At 40.6% G+C, this 19827-nt stretch overlaps 1 protein-coding gene across 2 annotated transcripts in view; it reads right to left on the bottom strand.

Moving 5' to 3' along the window:
- The window catches only part of LOC126194959 (sodium-dependent neutral amino acid transporter SLC6A17), a 48814-nt gene extending 37981 nt beyond the window's left edge, over window positions 1–10833 (bottom strand). For both annotated transcript variants that reach the window (XR_007538531.1, XM_049933352.1), the window contains exon 1: window positions 10605–10833. Coding sequence is in view for 1 of the 2 variants with exons in the window: in XM_049933352.1 (XP_049789309.1) it covers window positions 10605–10811 (207 nt within the window). In the remaining variant the exon portion in view is untranslated. The remainder of the gene's footprint in view (window positions 1–10604) is intronic.
- Between the last annotated feature and the right edge of the window lie 8994 nt (window positions 10834–19827).

Raw genomic sequence — 19827 nt, forward strand, 5'->3', positions numbered from 1 at the left:
TCTTTTAGTTCTTCTTTAATATTTGTATTATCTATTCCTATTTTTTGTCTGTATCCTAGATATTTATAGGCATCCGTTTTTTCCATCGCTTCTATGCAGTCGCTGTGGTTATCCAATATGTAATCTTCTTGTTTAGTGTGTTTTCCCTTGACTATGCTATTTTTCTTACATTTGTCTGTTCCAAAAGCCATATTTATATCATTGCTGAATACTTCTGTTATCTTTAGTAATTGGTTGAGTTGTTGATTTGTTGCTGCCAGTAGTTTTAGATCATCCATGTATAGCAAATGTGTGATTTTGTGTGGGTATGTTCCAGTAATATTGTATCCATAATTTGTATTATTTAGCATGTTGGATAGTGGGTTCAGAGCAAGGCAGAACCAGAAAGGACTTAATGAGTCTCCTTGGTATATTCCACGCTTAATCTGTATTGGCTGTGATGTGATATTATTTGAATTTGTTTGGATATTAAGTGTGGTTTTCCAATTTTTCATTACTATGTTTAGGAACTGTATCAATTTAGGATCTACTTTGTATATTTCCAATATTTGTAGTAACCATGAGTGGGGTACACTATCAAAAGCTTTTTGGTAATCAATGTATGCGTAGTGTAGCGACCTTTGTTTAGTTTTAGCTTGATATGTCACCTCTGCATCTATTATCAGTTGCTCTTTACATCCTCGTGCTCCTTTGCAACAGCCTTTTTGTTCTTCATTTATAATTTTGTTCTGTGTTGTATGTGTCATTAATTTCTGTTTGATGATTGAAGTTAATATTTTGTATATTGTTCGTAGGCATGTTATGGGGCGATATTTAGCTGGGTTCGCTGTGTCTGCTTGATCTTTAGGTTTCAGATAAGTTATTCCATGTGTAAGTGTATCAGGGAATGTGTATGGATCTGCAATGTAACTGTTAAATAATTTAGTTAGATGTGAATGTGTTGAGGTGAACTTCTTTAACCAGAAATTTGCTATTTTATCATTTCCAGCGGCTTTCCAATTGTGAGTAGAATTAATTGCTTGGGTGACTTCATGTTGCAAAATTATCACTTCAGGCATTTGTGGTATCATCTTGTATGTGTCTGTTTCTGCTTGTATCCACCGTGCATGCCTGTTATGTTGTACCGGGTTAGACCATATGCTGCTCCAGAAGTGTTCCATGTCTGTTATGTTTGGTGGATTGTTTATTTTAATGTGTGTGTTATCTATTGTCTGGTAAAATTTCTTTTGGTTTGTGTTGAATGTTTGGTTTTGTTTCCTTCTATTTTCACTTTTTTTGTATCTTCTGAGTCGTTTGGCTAATTATTATTATTATTATTATTATTATTATTATTATTATTATTATTATTTAGTTATTTGATGACCATCCAATTTATCGTGTGCAATGGTATGAGATTTGTCATGTTTTGATATAGGAAAAAAATTAATAAAATTGTCTTATGTAATAGCATCTGAGAACAAATCTTAAGTTTATAAACTAAACACATTAAAGTTTACATGATATAAATTGTAACAATAGAGTAATCGGGTAGAAACAGAAACTGTTAGCAGAATGAATCTCCATGCTGCATTGTAGTATGCGCTGATGTGAAACTTCTTGGCAGCTTAGGCAGATTAAAACTCTGTGACCAGGACTTGAACTCAGAACTGTTGCTTTTATGAGTTTGAGTCTCAGTCAGTTTTAATCCAACAAGGAGTTTCATACATTATTCCAGTGCCTTGAAAATTACTTTACACTAGCCATCAGATCACTGCTCTCTAGACACTAGTAATGAAAGTTGAACAGCACTGATAATTCTACAAGTAAATGAATTGTAGTTTACTTTTCATTCTTTTTAAAAGAACCAAGCACGAGATTCCTTCATAAAGATTCTCTCCTACGGTTGCCATGTTTGGGTGCAAGAGGAATGGCAAGGTAAGAGTGCCCACTGATAATCCTGGAGTCTAGTAGATGCATTTAATACACATTAATTAAGGCTGTTGCTTTTATTTTTTTTTATTTTTGTAACAACTCATGTGACAAATGGTAGTGATACAATAAGGGAGATAAATTTTGTATAAATTGAGAATATAGATAATTGGAATCTTATATGTTATATCATCCAACAGCTTTTAATGTGTAGCAAATATTGTGAATAGGTCACAGAAAAATTAGAAGTGATCACAATAGCTGCACAGTAGTATAGATGCAAATGTCTTATAATCATAGACTATACCCGCTGTCCCCATAGCAAAAGGTCATCATAACGTTACAGATCACACTCTGCACTAATAACTAAAATTACTTACAGTCACTGATCTGTTAGAGCCTGGTTCTCGAATAGCTATTAATTTTGAGTAGACCTGTCAACATACCATCAAGTGTTGTGTGGAATTATTATTTGATATTGTCTTAATGTAAAAATTTAAACTGAACCACCTGCAAAATTATACCCCAATATCTTTAACAAAGGTTTGCTGCAGAATTATTGAACACATTTTTCATTTCAGTATAATAAATTTTCTTTAGATGTGAAAGCTTCTGTCCACAAATCAGCACAGAGTTAGAAAGCACCATTCATGCAAAACTCAGCTTGCCATTTTCTTGCACAGTATCTTCCAAACCACAGATGAAGGGCAATGGGGAGGTTCAATACTATACATTTCTGGAAAGCATTTGACATGGTGCCCCTCTCCACACTATTAATGAAGATACAAGCATGTGGAACAGGTTTCCAGATATTTGAGTGGCTTGGAGACTCTATATGCACAAATGATCTGAAGGACAAGGAGAACAGCAACCTGCAGTTGTTCACTGATGATGCTGTAGTATACAGGGAAATATTGTCATTGAGGGATTGCAGGAGGGGACAAGATGACTTTGACAAAATTTCTAGTTGGTGTGATAAATGGCAACTTCCTCTAAAAGCAGAAAAATGTAAGTTAATGCAGATGAGTACCAAAATCAAACTTATAACATTTGAATAAAGCATTAGTAGTGTGCTGCTTGACACAGTCACACCGATTAAATCTTTAGGCATAATGTTGCAAAGTTATATGAAATGGAAAAAGCACTTAAGGACACTAACAGGAAAGCCGAATGGTTGACTCCAGTTTATTGCGAGAGTTTTAGGAAAGTATGGTTAATCTGTAAAGGAGACCCAATACAGAACACTAGTGGAACTCATTCTTAAGTATTGCTTGAGTGTTTGGGATCCCTGCCAGGAAAGATTAAAGGAAGACATAGCAGTAATTCAGAAGTGTGCTGTTAGTTTGATACTGGGCAGGTTTGATCAACTCATGAGTATTATGGAGATTTGGTATTCTCACCTGAGTGGGCTATAGAAAGACATTGAAGCAGTTCAAAGGTGGGCAGCTAGATTTGTTACCAGCAGGTTCAGGAAACATGTATCTATTATGAAGATGTTTTGTGGATTCAAATGGGAATTCTTGGGGGTAAGACAACATTCTTTGCAATTGGGAAAATTCAGAGAACTGGCATTTGAATTCGACTGCAGAACAATTCTACTGATGCCAATGTGCATTGTATACAAGGACCACGGAAATATGTTAAGAGAAATTGGAGCTTGTTTGGGGGCATATAGACAGCCATTTTCCCCTCATTATATCTGTGACTGGAATGAGAAAGAGAATGAGTAGTAGTGGAACAAGGTACCCTCTACCATGCACCATACAGTGGCTTGCAGATGTAGATAAAGTATTTGTTACCTCTTAAAAGGACACACTGGTCACTTTGGGCACTACATATTGTGTAAAAGTAGTTCCAGATGGCCGTGTGACAGTCCCCATGACAAATGTCGGAGGGAAATCTTCACAATCTGTTAGCTCTATTGGATCTAATAATAAATGGCTTCAACTGCATATGACATATTTTAAAAGGCTTGTGGACACTTTTCATTGCCCTATTGAGGCCATTATCAAGACCTGAGGTGTTACCCATGTGACATCTTCTGGGTCTTTTCATCCAGTCTGTTTATTTGGGTTACCTAATAAATTAGAACATCACAGTATTCTATTCTGAAGGGCAATTTTTTAAATGTCATCAGAGTACCTAATCTTCAAAAGTGATAGGATAATTTTTCATAACTGATATGATCACCTCATGTCATGGATGTGGGACATTTATCAAAGTAACATCTACATCTTCCTCTATACTCTGCAAACCACTATGAAGTGCATGGTAGTGGGTACTTCCCCCATTGTACCACTTATTAGAGTTCCTCCCCATTCCATTCACATGCCTCATACTTCTCTGGATATAAGAAAGTTAGTTATGGACTACCCCAAGGTTCAGTGCTGGCACCTCAATTGTTCCTGATATTTAAAAATGACTTACCAACCTGTTTAACATGAACTGATACTGTACATCTCATTCATGATACAAGTCTCTTTATCACAGCTCAAAATTAGGCTGACTTGCACAAAAAATAGAAATAACAACAAAAGAAGGAAGTAAATGATTTAGGGATAACTGATTATTTATGAATGAGAAAAGAAACATCATCGATGAATTTCAGCCACAAATTAAATAATGTAAGACACAATATAACTGTGAAGTTAGGCAAGAAGAAGCTATTACAAACTCTGAATAATATTGTTTTTAGGAATTTGACTAGATTAATATCTAGAGTGGGATAAACATACAGAACCGCTCAAAAAGTTAAGTAAATGCTGCTATGGATTTAGAATGCTACAAAACTACTGCAGTGAACAAATAGTAATGGTCCCTATTTTGAATTTATGCATAGTCTATTGTGATATGGTCTCTTATTTTGGGACAATTCAAGTCTGGCAAAACACACACTCACTCACTCACTCACTCACTATTCAAGAATGAGCAACAAGAATAATAAAAGGTGCTGCAGCTAGGGAGCCGTGTAGGGAAATCTTTGAGGAACTTAAAATTATGTCTCTTCCATCTATTTATATCTATGAAAGTATCTGCTTTTTGAAATCTCGCGCGCAGTTTTCTTCTGTAAACAGTGCATTCCATGACTGTGCAACAACACATACTAATTATTTTCATATAGAACTACATAGTATTTCCCGAGGGCATACAACTTTACTGTATGGTTAGACATGTTCTGAGGCATCATGGGATCACCAATTTAGTATTGGAGGGCACCGTGGAGGGTAAAAATCGTAGAGGGAGACCAAGGGATGAATACACTAAGCAGATTCAGAAGGAAGTAGGCTGCAGTAGGTGCTGTGAGATGAAGCAGCTTGCACAGGATAGAGTAGCATGGAGAGCTGTGTCAAACCACTCTCCGGACTGAAGACCACAACAACAACAAAACTACATAAGAAATACCAGTATCATATATCATCCCAAAATTCTTTATATAGCTCTTCTAAAGTTGTCCAGTTTTAAAAAGGAGCTTAAAAATGTTAATAAGTGGAAATTTTTAGTGTTAGTGGATACATGGATTCTCAGAATGTCAGTATATCTGTCTCATAATTCAAGTTACATGTAGCCATGTGTCACTGGGCTGATGTACAGAGTTACTAAAGAAGTTGGGTGTTCATAACTAGCAGTGCTATTATCAAGTGCTGCTTATGGCAATGTCACTGACATGATATGAGATAGTGTTCAGTATAATTTGCCCCAACAGTACAGACTATTAAATTAATCATTTCTTGAAACTTCCTGGGAGATTAAAACTTTGTGTCAGACTGACACTCAAACTCGGAACCTTCGTCTTTCATGGGTAAGTGCTCTAGCAACTGAGGTACCCAAGCGCAGCTCACGGCCTGTCCTCAAAGCTTTACTTCCACCAGTTCCTCATCTGCTACCTTCGGCAGAGACATGGCTTAGCAACAGCCTGGGGAATTTTTCCAGAATGAATTTTTAATCTGCATATGAGTGTGCACTGATATGAAACTTCCTGTTGGATTAAAACTGTGTGCCAGACTGAGACTCAACAGTTCTGAGTTCAAGTTCTGGTCACAGAGTTTTAATCTACCTAAGCTGCCAGGAAGTTTCACATCAGCGCATACTACAATGCAGAGTGGAAATTCATTCTGCTCACTGTTTCTTGTTTCTACCCAATTACTGCATTGTTACAATTTATATCATATAAAATTTAATGTGTTTAGTTTATAAACTTAAGATTTGTTCTTAGGCACTATTACATAAGGCAATTTTATTAATTTTTTTTTTTCTGTATCAAAACATGACAAATCTCATATGATCGCATACGATAAATTGGATGGTCAACAAATAATAAAATAATAATAATAATTGCTTAGAATCCTCTGTGTATGCTGTAATCAGTCTAATTTAGTCTTTGCAGTCCTTACGGTAGGAATATGTAGGCGAGTTACACAGTCCTAGATTCCTCACGTCTTTAAGTGTCTGCCAGTTCAATTTTTCCAGTATCTCCATGAGTCAAACAAACCTGTGTCCATTTGTGCTGCTCTTCACTGTATATATCTATTTGCTATGCAGACCCACACACTTGTGCAATCATTTAGAATGAGTTGTACGAGTATTTTATAAAGAATCATATTTGTAAATGGGTTGCATTTTCCTAGCATCCCAAGGATGAACCAAAGTGTACTACCTGCTTTATCTATGATTGAGACTTTGTGATTGTTTCATTTCATCCTACAAATCATTACAGCCAGGTATTTATATGAGTCAATCAGTTTCGATTGTGAGTCAATGATATTGTAGTCATACTATGTTCTTCATTTTGGTAAGCACACAATTTTACATTGGTGGATGTTTAAAGTACATTGGCATCTTTGCACTACTCTTAAATCGTACTGAGATCTAACTGAATATTTGTGCAGCTTTTTCCAGATAGTCATTCATTGCAGATAACAGCATCATCTGCAAAACATCTGAGGTTTCTGTTAACATTGTCTGTCGGCTCATTAACATACAATTCAAACAGTAAGGGTCTCAAGACACTTTTCTGGGATGCACCTGAGGTTACTTCTACATCTGTAAATCTCTCTCCACCCAAGGTAACAAGCTTCACCTTCCCTACCAAGAAATTATCAGTCCAATCACAAATTATATCTAAAAACAAAGATGATGTGACTTACCAAACAAAAGTGCTGGCAGGTTGATAGACACACAAACAAACACAAACATACACACAAAATTCAAGCTTTCGCAACCAACGGTTGCTTCGTCAGGAAAGAGGGAAGGAGAGGGAAAGACGAAAGGATGTGGGTTTTAAGGGAGAGTGTAAGGAGTCATTCCAATCCCGGGAGCGGAAAGACTTACCGTAGGGGAAAAGGTCGGGTATACACTCGCACACACACACATATACAGACACAAGCAGCTTGTGTCTGTATATGTGTGGATGGATATGTGTGTGTGTGTGTGTGTGTGTGTGTGTGTGCGAGTGTATACCCGTCCTTTTTTCCCCCTAAGGTAAGTCTTTCCGCTCCCGGGATTGGAATGACTCCTTACCCTCTCCCTTAAAACCCACATCCTTTCGTCTTTCCCTCTCCTTCCCTCTTTCCTGACGAAGCAACCGTTGGTTGCGAAAGCTTGAATTTTGTGTGTATGTTTGTGTTTGTTTGTGTGTCTATCGACCTGCCAGCGCTTTCGTTTGGTAAGTCACATCATCTTTGTGTTTAGATATATTTTTCCCACGTGGAATGTTTCCCTCTATTATATTCAAACACAAATTATGTTTGATACACCATATGATCATACTTTTGATTGGTGTGGCACTGAGCCAAAAGTGATTTAGAAGTCAATAAATACTGCATCCACCTGATTGCTTTGAGCCTTGGTTTCCAGGATGTCATGTGAGAACAGTGCAGATGGGTCTGGCACATCCGATGTTTTCAGAATCAATGCTGATGGGGGTCATTTGGTTCAATATATTTCATTACATTTGAGCTTGGATTATGTTCTAAGATTCTACAATACATGGATGTAAATGGTTCCAGGCGGTAGTTTTTGTGGATCATTTCTAGTACCATTCTCCTAGATAAGTGTGCCCTGTACCTTCTTCCAACAACTGCACATAGCTTTTAGTTTGAGGGATCCACAGCATATTAAGGTTAAAGAGAGAGGCTAACTCAGCTGCAAATTCTGTGTAGGCCTCACAGAGACTCCATCAGCCCCATAACGTTTGTCTGTTTTAGCAATTTCAACTATTTCTCAATCCCTCTGACATAAATATCAACAACACTCATCTTTGCAGTGGTGCAACAGTTACATTGGTGCAGTATTTCTGAATCTTCTTTGTAGATAAACATATGAATTACTTTTTTTGAGAGGTCTTTTGACAAGGCTCTACTATGGCAGTAATCGAAGGGTTCATGCATTGCTCTTTCAACATCCAAATGTATTTCATTCAGCGTATATCTGTCTATAGTCCTATGCTTTGTTTTTTTTTTTTTTTTTTTTGTTTTACACATATTGTGCACTAGTCAGTGCTTCTTGAGAAGTTCCTTTACAGAGCCTGTTACTACGGAGGTACACCCTACCATGAGCTGTTCTACTAGGTACATATCTATCCAATACTTGATCAAATACATGAGGGTGGTTTGTAAAGTTCTCGGAATCACCATGGGAGGTCAGCACTAGCGCAACGAGTTGTTCATGTGATATTCATTGGACTATTGCCTATAAACACATGCCAAGTCAGTGTTCTTGGAAGAGAGGTGTGGCGGTGGTGTGGCTTTGTTGTTGTTCCCACATAATGATTTGTGAAGATGGAAAAAAAATCGAGATTTGAGCAGTGATTAAGTACTTCGTAAAGAAAGGTGTGAAAGCAAAGGACATTCATGCCAATTACTAGAATACAGTGGGGGACTCTGCTCCTTCATATTCAACTGTTGCCAAGTGGACAATTGAATTTAAATTTGGTCAGGAGAGCTGAGATGATGATCCATGCAGTTGTTGGCCAAGATGTGTCACTACTCCAGAAATCATTGCAAAAGTGCACAAAATTGTCATGAAGGATCACCAATTGAAAGTACGTGAAACTGCTCACGCTTGCCAGGTGTCATTCAGAAGGGTATATCACATTTTAACTGAAGAATTAGAAATGAAAAAATGATATGTAAGATGGGTGCCATGACTCTTGATGCTGGATCAAAAACGCATGACAATGGACAAATCGGAACAATGTTTGGCCTATTTTAGGAGAAATGAACAAGATTTTTTGCAATGGTTTGTGACCACTGAAGAAACTTGTGTGCATTACTATACTCCAGAGACAAAACAACAGTCAAAGCAGTGGAAACATGCTGATTCTCCGCCACCAAAGAAAGCAAAGACAATTCCTTCAGCAGGAAAGGTCATGGCATCAGTATCTGTTTGTAGATTATCTCCCCACTGAGCAAAAAATTACTAGAGAATACCATGCTAACATCCTGGGCAAGGAAGAAAGTCACCTTCCATCAAGACAATGCGCACCCACACACATGTGCCATCGCCATGGCAAAATTAAACGAACTAAGGTATGAATTGTTGCCACACCCACCTTATTCACTTAATATGGGTCTGTCAGACTTCCATCTCTTCCCAAAACTGAAAATTTTTGTTGGGGATGAAGATTCACTTCAAATGAAGAACTGATAGCCATAGTTGACAACTATTTTGCAGGCCCGGAGGAAACTCATTTTCGAGATGGGATCAAGGCACTGGAACATCGTTGGACCAAGTGCATTAACGTACAGGGGGACTACATTGAAAAATAAGAAAAGTATCAGTGATGTAAGTACTTTTTTTCATTTCCGTTTAGAGAACTTTTCAAACCACCCTCTTACTTCTAAACTAGAGACACAGTTCCTTACATGCTCCTGCCAGAGCTAAATGATTGAGTTCCTCCTAGATTTAAGGCATTACTGCTGGCTTATCTATTTTTGTGAACAATAAAATTAATGTTTTTAGTTACTGTTCATGCTTTGGTAATCATGTTGCTACAGCTGCATCATGGTCACTGATAGCCATTTCATTGTGAACATCCTCCCTCAAAGGGGGCAAGTCTGTCTGTTGGTGTAATGACTGGACTTACAAACAATGTGTGCCAAGTAGTTTTCTGATCAATGTTCTTGTCTTTTTGTTAATCTATACCTTGACTTGTTTCACACCCCAGAAGGTTCTGTTTCTTCTCTAAATGAACGAAAGTATTTGCTATTGTTGGCATCTTGTCGTGACTACCACTTACTGCAACTATACCAGCCAGGCAATTGCTGGGTAGCTGTAGTGCCCTCTAATGAAAATAGTCTGATAGAGAATGTGTGTATGTGTGAACTGGGATTTTTGGTGACGTCTATTAGAAGGATTCAGTAATAAGTTTCTATCTGATGAGGGGTTAAAACTACCACAAAAATTTCTCTGTTGTCGATTTCGTGTTTACTACTGTGAGACTGAGCAGTTTCTTTATCAGTATTTATCTTTTTTTATGTTCCACAATGCAGCTCGAAATGAAGAATCAAATTTATATATTTCTGAAAATTTCGTTTGGATAAGGGAATGTGTAGATTTATTTTCTTCGAAGACTAACGTTTCATATTGTAAAAATCCATGTTCCAATAGAAAAGCAAGGTTTCTAACATATTTATACCCATGAGAGAATACTGAAGGAAAAAAATTCATATGGCAGAAATTAGGTGGGATCTTCCTACCTGAAATGAGTTGAACAGGTAATAGAAGCACCAAGTGATGATGACGTTGTAGTACAACGAGATCAAGAACGTGACTATTCCACTAGCAATGCCAATTCCTCCCAGCCAAGGGTGTATTGTGTTCCAGACGCCCATGGATCCCAGCCGCATGCGTTGTCCAATGCCCAGTTCAATCAGGAAAAGAGGGATCCCTTCCAGAACAAGCATTACGGCAAAGGGTATCAGGAAAGCACCTGCAACAGAAGAAACAAATAACTGTAAGCACGACTATCCTGACATGACTGGTTCACCACTAAATTCAATATATCTTTTTCCGCTATAATACAGGTGACACTGTCATGTAACAATGGAGAATAATTAATTAGTACTACTTCAAGGCTATAGTACAGGGTTACAGTCAATGTGCAACAATAACCTAGTTTTCATAAATGAAGAATTATTTAACGTACATAATTCTAAAGCATTTATTTAAAGGCATGGTATCACGTATTGGTTTCTCGTATCTCAAAGACTACGTTATTCACACGTGCACGTGCTGTTACAAGACGCTATGACCCTCAGTGTCATATCGTCTCTACTTTATCACGATTCAGAACTTAACATTTACTTCTGTCATTGAACGCATTTGGTGTTTGTCTTGTAGAAGAGAGTGAAAGAGTTTTCTCCTATTCACATCAATGTCTGAACTAAGACAGACCTGTGAGTCATTTTGATTTCCTCTATCTTCTATGATTTCACACTCTGAATCATTACATAGTTTTTCTCGTGTCTGCCGTCTTTTCAGCACTTGTACCTGTTCAGACTTCCAGCTGGTACAGAAAATTTCAACTGTTCTACATCTACATTTGCATTTATACACTGCAAACTACTATGAAGGGCATGGCAGAAGGTACGTCCCCTTGTACTGATAGCTTGTTCGCTTTCCCAATATTTATGACAAAAAATTACTGTAATCAGAGAATCTGTTTTCCATTGGAGAATCTTTACGACGGATAGTAAAATGTCTTATTATTTATCGCGTCTAATTAAAACATTATATTGTTTCTCCGCTTCATGGTCATAAGCAGACATCTGTGATAACAATTTTAAAACTGCAGTACCGGTCCGAATTTTGCTTTCATGATAGTTCCGACACATCATCGGAACTGTTAACGTGAATGTCTAAAACATAGTCATGCGCCCTGTCATTTGTTATTTGCTGTTCTTCTTATCTCTTTTTATCGTTTCTGAAGTATGCCAGAAGGCTCTGAAGCGAAGTGAGGAAGAAGCTGGAAAGGAAATACATAAAATAATAACGACCAGGAATGCTATTCGATCCACGCAATAAATTCTCGTAATGCATACACGAGAGGGTAGAACGTAAAATGTTGGAAGTAGCGGTGGTGGGGGTGCTGAGGGGCTTGGCGTATCGGCGAGTGGAATATTCCATTCCTTGGCGAACCCTGCAGGTCGTCCTACCAACCCTGCAACTGCGGTGTTCTAGTGACCCTGCAACTGCGCCACTGCGCTGTTTTCCTAATAGTCGTCGGTGATGAGCAGTTGTAAGCAGAGGCGGTCTAGCATAAAGTTCGCAACAGAGCAAGTACAGAGAAAGCTCTGTGACAGTTAAATGCATGGGACCGTTTTCCATGGAACAATTAATTAGTAAGAAGCACGTCATAACTCGAGACTGCCATGCGAAAAAAATGCGCAGTAAGTTACACGTGTGTTAGAAAACAATACGTACCGGTAGTGATAACCCAGTAAAAACATGAATCAACACCTTTAGTGAGGTAGTCTCACCACACCGTCTTTTGAAATAAGGACTCGGTGAAACCTTTTTGTGTGAAGTACATTCATTAGCGGCTTCGTGTGTATCGGTAGAAAAGCCATAATTAGGTAAGCCACCAGTTTATTTTAGTAGCAAGTGAACGAATGCGCGTCAAATTGCTTAACAACTGGAGTTGAGTAAAATTACGTTTCATCTGTATTGTTACCCTTCTTTGTGCATTAGTTAGTAGAACCCCTCCTGCAAAATTTTGCGGAGAATTTCGAAAAATACATTTTTATTTTAGCTGTCCGATTTACGTAGTCAAATAGAAGGAACGCCTTATATGAACAAAAAAAAGACGTTTTTGTTTTTCAGTTTAACCATGAACCGTTCGTTTTTATGACTTAATTATCACTGACAAACTTGGAGCAGCGAAATCCTGTCATTCGTGAAAGTCCAAATTTGTATTCGTTTGAACATTTTCGCTTTATTAGAAAGCAGATCTCTCATCCGAAGAGTGTCCCTGCATAAAACACTGTACCGTATAACGCATAGTTATTTTACCTCACTCAGTAGTCGTGATATGTATGTTTGCTTTCTTGAATGTTGTTTCCCTGTCTTGAATGTTTCAAGAACTTTTGGTTATTCACGAAAGCTGAATCAGGCAATTACGACGTGCAAGGAAATCTTTGGCGAGATACTTTAGTCAGATTGGCATCAGTACTTTAGATTCGGATGTAAAATATTAGTAACTTACAAGAGTTTGACTATTAGACTAATTCTTTTGTTCTCACTTCCGAAAGTGAATCGATAGCGCTAAGCGACTGCAAAGTGAGAGACTGGAAAAGCTCGAACAGAATAATGAATTCAAGACAGAACAAATGCGCTGCTCAAATTTCTAAATATTCGTACTTAGGTTTTACAGGAATTAATTTTCGTTAATAATAATCTGGGAGTTCTTTGATTGCTGTAATCGCCTATATTGTTTTCATATGAGAGAAAAAATACATCTTTTACTTATAAGCAAGGTGAGATGCCGATTTACTTAAATTTCGCCGTTTGAAACAGTTACTTTCACCAAGAGTCATAGCCAGAATCACCTCACGTAAAGCTCTTCTGGAAGATTTAAAAAAAAAAAAAAGAATGGAAATCAATGAACAGGGATAGTTGTGAAGCATGCGTCATCTATGAAGTTAATGATGCATGAATAGGCGGACTTCTGCACTAATAGTTGCTACCAGTAAAAATAAGGGAGGTTTGATTGTGGCTTGTGGTAGGGGGGAGGGGGGGGGGGGAGAGACGTCACTACGATAAAGTTAAATGAAGAATAGATGAATTATAGAAATAAATGCACGGAGTGAACCCGTAACGCAGAATTTGAAGCTGTAATGAGAGACAGGCGTCGGTTACAGGGTCATGGGAAGCGTTAAGAACGCATTACGTGGTCGTGTAGATGAATAGTTATTAGATTTTAAATCCCAAGGTTAGGGTTACTACCCGGGTCCGCCCAATGATTTCTTCCACCAATAATTGCATCTTACGGCTCACAATGCTTTGTGCTGACAGCTGCATTCAAATACATACAAACACCTCTATCTTAAAATCAATTCATGCAGTCTCTCATTATTCTCCTTCAGGATATACGCGTTGGTGCAGTCTCTCAAAACACGTGGTGGATTATCCACTGTTTGAGTATTAGGGAAAGATGTTTGCGAACACTTCTTAATCAGACGCAAATAGTTCGAGGAACGAAAACTGATGACCACAAGTGTTTCTTTCGCTTTTGAGAAGAGAAAGAAATGACCTGAGATTACACTTTGACCTGGAGGTGTACGCGGAAATTTTTGGATTTAGAGCTCATCAGAAAATTCTCATATTTTGGTCACCCAGTGTTCGGGCTGTTATTGTGGTGGAACAAATTTTCGTTAACAGTTCTCTATTCACTGGTTCCACGTATTCCAAATGCGCACTACAACACCACGGATCTACAGTGTGTAAGATGTTGTTCCAACTTGTAATTAAGAAAGCAGATAGTCTATCATTCTTTCCCGACATTCTTTGCTGTATATTGTTTAACTGCAACGGAATCGTCTGGGAAGATTTAGATAAACGAGCACAGCTTCGTTTCTGACTAAGAACGCTAAAGTTAATTTCCGCCACTAGTTGTGATGTTGGATATCGATTTTGAGCTGACAGAATTAGGTCTTATCGATCTGCTGACAGGACTTGCATCACTTAGCTATTTATTCCCGAGTTTTACTGTGTGGTGTCCACTGATCAAAAGATTTTCTAAGCTGAAGATTCTCTCTAGAAGGCACGAGAAAATTGCTCATTCCATACCAAGAGCACACTGAATTTGTTGGTAGGTACAGCGATTATACTCTTGACAGCGTCTGAGTACCGTAAGAAGAAATGTTCTTGTTCAATCACTCCGTCTTGTGGTGTAAATTTCCTTTGAAGAGAGCCCCGAGGAGATTCTGTCATTATGACATGGATGCACAAGGATTGCGAAAGTAATCGCCCGTGTCGAAACCGTTGCAGCCTTCACCTCCAACTGTTTAGGGATTCGACAGCGAGACTTAATGGCGACCTGAGCCTCCCTCCTCCCAGCGTCTTGAACATATCTGTCTCGATGAACGATGCATCCTTTAAAACAAATGTTTTTATGCTCTTCTGTGGACTCTGCTGGCACTAAACAAATGAATAAACAAATAGTATCAATAGTCTATCCTACGGCTTCCTCCAGCCAGTGTCTTCGATGGCGATGGCTTAAACTCTGGTTAAGTCTGGACTCCACGGAACGAAACGTCATAACATTCTGCAGTGCATCTCAAATGGTGGCATTCACACAGACCGTCAAAGCAAATTTTGCGCTTTGTATTTTCTTAAAATTAATTCTATTACTTGCTTTGCATTCGTGACACGTTGCAAAGTTCGCACTAGAACTCGATATTTTTCCTTCGGGTGTTCTCTCACAGAAGAAAGAATGTTTGAAACTAAAAATTCTTACATTTTACAATACCAGTACGAGAAAAAAGAACATGCATAGATAATAAAATTTTACTGAAAATTATGCTCCATTGAACGAGGAAACTAGTTTTTTGTAATCGTTTGGCAAGATGTCGTGGCCAATATATACGACATCTTGCCAAACGATTACAAAAAACTAGTTTCCTCGTTCAATGGAGCATAATTTTCAATAAAATTTTATTATCTATGCATGTTCTTTTTTCTCGTCCTGGTATTGTAAACTGTAAGAATTTTAGTTTCAAACATTTTTTTCTTCTGTGAGAGAACACCCGAAGGAAAAAAAAAATGGCTCTGAGCACTATGAGACTTAACTTCTAAGGTCATCAGTCCCCTAGAACGTAGAACTACTTAAACCTTACTAACCTAAGGACATCACACACATCCATGGCCGGCCGCGGTGGTCTCGCGGTTCTAGGCGCGCAGTCCGGAACCGTGGGACTGCTACAGTCGCAGGTTCGAATCCTGCCTCGGGCTTGGATGTGTGTGATGTCCTTAGGTTAGTTAGGTTTAAGTAGTTGTAAGTTCTAGGGGACTGATAACCACAGCAGTTGAGTCCCATAGTGCTCAGAGCCAACACATCCATGCCCGAGGCAGGATTCGAACCTGCGACCGTAGCGGTCTCGCGGTTCCAGACTGTAGTGCCTTTAACCGCTTGGCCACTCCGGCCGGCACCCGAAGGGAAAAATATATATATATATATATATATATATATATATATATATATATATATATATATATATATATATATATATATATATACGCGCAGAGAATAAAACAAGGACGACATGTACTGCCTCCTAAAAATTGTTATGTTTATGTATATTACCAGCAAATAAACTAACAAGCAAAACATAGCATTGGAGAAAAGTTTTCGCACACAAGAGTAACTTCGGGCGTACTCTAAGGGAGTGTTACAGGTACAGTACTTTTCGCAATATGTGTATGACATAGCAGACAACATTGTAACTTCCATGAGGCTTTTCGCAGATGAAACTGTTTTATACAGAGAAACCGCAACGCTAGAAAATTGTAGCGAATTGCAGAACGACCTGCAGTGGTTCGACGCTTTGTGAGCTAGTGGTAATTGACCCTCAGCATAAACAAATACTCTGAAGAGCCAACGAAACTGGTACACCTGCCTAATATCGTGTTGGGTCTCCGCGAACACGCAGAAGTGCCGCATCGCGACGTGGCATGGATTCGACCACTGTCTGACGTAGTGCTGGAGGGAACTGACGCCATGAATCCTGTAGGGCTGTCCATAAATCCGTACGAGTACGAGGGGGTGGAGATCTCTTTTGAACAGCGTCCCAGATATGCTAAATAATTTTCATGTCTGGGGGCCAGCGGAAGTATTTAAACTCAGAAGAGTGTTCCTGGAGCCAATCTGCAGCAATACTGGACGTGTGGGGTGTCGCATTTCCCCGGTGGAATTGCCCGAGTCCATCGGAATGCAGATGCACATCAATGCATGCAGGTGATCAGACAGGATGCTTACGTTCGTGTCACCCGCCAGAGTCGTATCTAGACGTATCAGGGGTCCCGTATCACTCCTACTGCACACGCCCGACACCATTACAGAGCCTCCACCAGCTTGTACAGTCCCCTGCTGACATGCAGGGTGCATGGATTTGTGAGACTGTCCCCATAACCGTACACGTCCATCCACTTGATGCAATTTGAAACGAGACTTGTCCGACCAGGCAACACGTTTCCAGTCATCAACAGTCCAATGTCCGCGTTCACAGGCCCAGGCGAGAAGTAAAGGTTTGTGTCGTGCAGTCATCAAGGGTACACGAGTGGGCCTCCAGCTCCAAAAGCACACATAGATGATGTTTCATTGAATGGTTCTCACGCTGACACTTGCTGATGGCCCTGTATTGAATTCTGCAGCAATTTGCGGAAGGGTTCATTCTGTCAGGTTGAACGATTCTCTTCAGTCGCCGTTGCTCCCGTTCTTACAGTATCTTTTTCCGTCCGCAGCTATGTCGGAGATTTGTTCCTAGAAGTGTCAACAGATATACACTCCTGGAAATGTAAAAAAGAACACATTGACACCGGTGTGTCAGACCCACCATACTTGCTCCGGACACTGCGAGAGGGCTGTACAAGCAATGATCACACGCACGGCACAGCGGACACACCAGGAACCGCGGTGTTGGCCGTCGAATGGCGCTAGCTGCGCAGCATTTGTGCACCGCCGCCGTCAGTGTCAGCCAGTTTGCCGTGGCATACGGAGCTCCATCGCAGTCTTTAACACTGGTAACATGCCGCGACAGCGTGGACGTGAACCGTATGTGCAGTTGACGGACTTTGAGCGAGGGCGTATAGTGGGCATGCGGGAGGCCGGGTGGACGTACCGCCGAATTGCTCAACACGTGGGGCGTGAGGTCTCCACAGTACATCGATGTTGTCGCCAGTGGTCGGCGGAAGGTGCACGTGCCCGTCGACCTGGGACCGGACCGCAGCGACGCACGGATGCACGCCAAGACCGTAGGATCCTACGCAGTGCCGTAGGGGACCGCACCGCCACTTCCCAGCAAATTAGGGACACTGTTGCTCCTGGGGTATCGGCGAGGACCATTCGCAACCGTCTCCATGAAGCTGGGCTACGGTCCCGCACACCGTTAGGCCGTCTTCCGCTCACGCCCCAACATCGTGCAGCCCGCCTCCAGTGGTGTCGCGACAGGCGTGAATGGAGGGACGAATGGAGACGTGTCGTCTTCAGCGATGAGAGTCGCTTCTGCCTTGGTGCCAATGATGGTCGTATGCGTGTTTGGCGCCGTGCAGGTGAGCGCCACAATCAGGACTGCATACGACCGAGGCACACAGGGCCAACACCCGGCATCATGGTGTGGGGAGCGATCTCCTACACTGGCCGTACACCACTGGTGATCGTCGAGGGGACACAGAATAGTGTACGGTACATCCAAACCGTCATCGAACCCATCGTTCTACCATTCCTAGACCGGCACGTCCGCATGTATCCCGTGCCACCCAACGTGCTCTAGAAGGTGTAAGTCAACTACCCTGGCCAGCAAGATCTCCGGATCTGTCCCCCATTGAGCATGTTTGGGACTGGATGAAGCGTCGTCTCACGCGGTCTGCACGTCCAGCACGAACGCTGGTCCAACTGAGGCGCCAGGTGGAAATGGCATGGCAAGCCGTTCCACAGGACTACATCCAGCATCTCTACGATCGTCTCCATGGGAGAATAGCAGCCTGCATTGCTGCGAAAGGTGGATATACACTGTACTAGTGCCGACATTGTGCATGCTCTGTTGCCTGTGTCTATGTGCCTGTGGTTCTGTCAGTGTGATCATGTGATGTATCTGACCCCAGGAATGTGTCAATAAAGTTTCCCCTTCCTGGGACAATGAATTCACGGTATTCTTATTTCAATTTCCAGGAGTGTATTTGCTTTCTCCTACACATATGTCGCGAGAAGTCCAAAAAATGGCTCTAAGCACTATGGGACTTAACATCTATGGTCATCAGTCCCCTAGAACTTAGAACTACTTAAACCTAACTAACCTAAGGACATCACACAACATCCAGTCATCACGAGGCAGAGAAAATCCCTGACCCCGCCGGGAATCAAACCCGGGCGCGGGAAGCGAGAACGCTACCGCACGACCACGAGCTGCGGACGGAGAAGTCCATGGAGATAAAAGTAGAGGGATTCGAGCGCACACGGAGGTTTACCGGCAATCATTCTTCCCGCTAACCATTCGCGACTGGAAAAGGGAAAGGGGAAAGCGACAGTGGTACACAAAGCACCCTATGCCACACACCACAAGGAGGCTATGTAGAAGCAGGTGATATATTACCAGAAAAGCTAAACTGGTTTTCATCCTACCTAACTAAAAGGATGCAGTGTCGAATTAACAGTGCCATGGAGTATGCAGAATGAAAAAGCATCCTTATAATGAGGGTTAATCACTACAGGTGAACCATAGGGATCTTCATAGGGTCTCCTCTTGTTCTTCTTGTATATAAATTATCTATAATCTTCAGCCTGCTTAGCTGAGTGGTAACGTGTTTGCCTACCATGCAGAGGGCCCAGGTTCTATTCCCGGCCGGGTTGGAGATTTTCTGCGCTCGTGGACTGGGTGTTGTGTTGTCCTCATCATCACTCACGCGCAAGTTGCCCAACGAGCCGTCACCTGACACGAGTCTTGCACCCGGCCGCCGAAATTCCCTGGTTGGGGCCTCCCGGCTAACAATACCACAAGATCATTTCATTTACATGTAATCATATATATAAGAAGCAGAAATATTTCTACTTGCTGAGAGTGTAAGTGTTACTAAATTGTTGAGGCTTTCGTGGTTACTTGTTGGCAAATTGTCTGTTGACTTCTGTCTCGGGATTTACCGCCAACAGCAACGGAGGGTGAATATTGGACAACGCCAGGCACTCGTGCTGGCGAAACATCAGGAAAA

Source organism: Schistocerca nitens, chromosome 7, assembly GCF_023898315.1.
Source record: "Schistocerca nitens isolate TAMUIC-IGC-003100 chromosome 7, iqSchNite1.1, whole genome shotgun sequence".
In the NCBI taxonomy this organism is placed as follows: Eukaryota; Metazoa; Arthropoda; class Insecta; order Orthoptera; family Acrididae; genus Schistocerca; species Schistocerca nitens.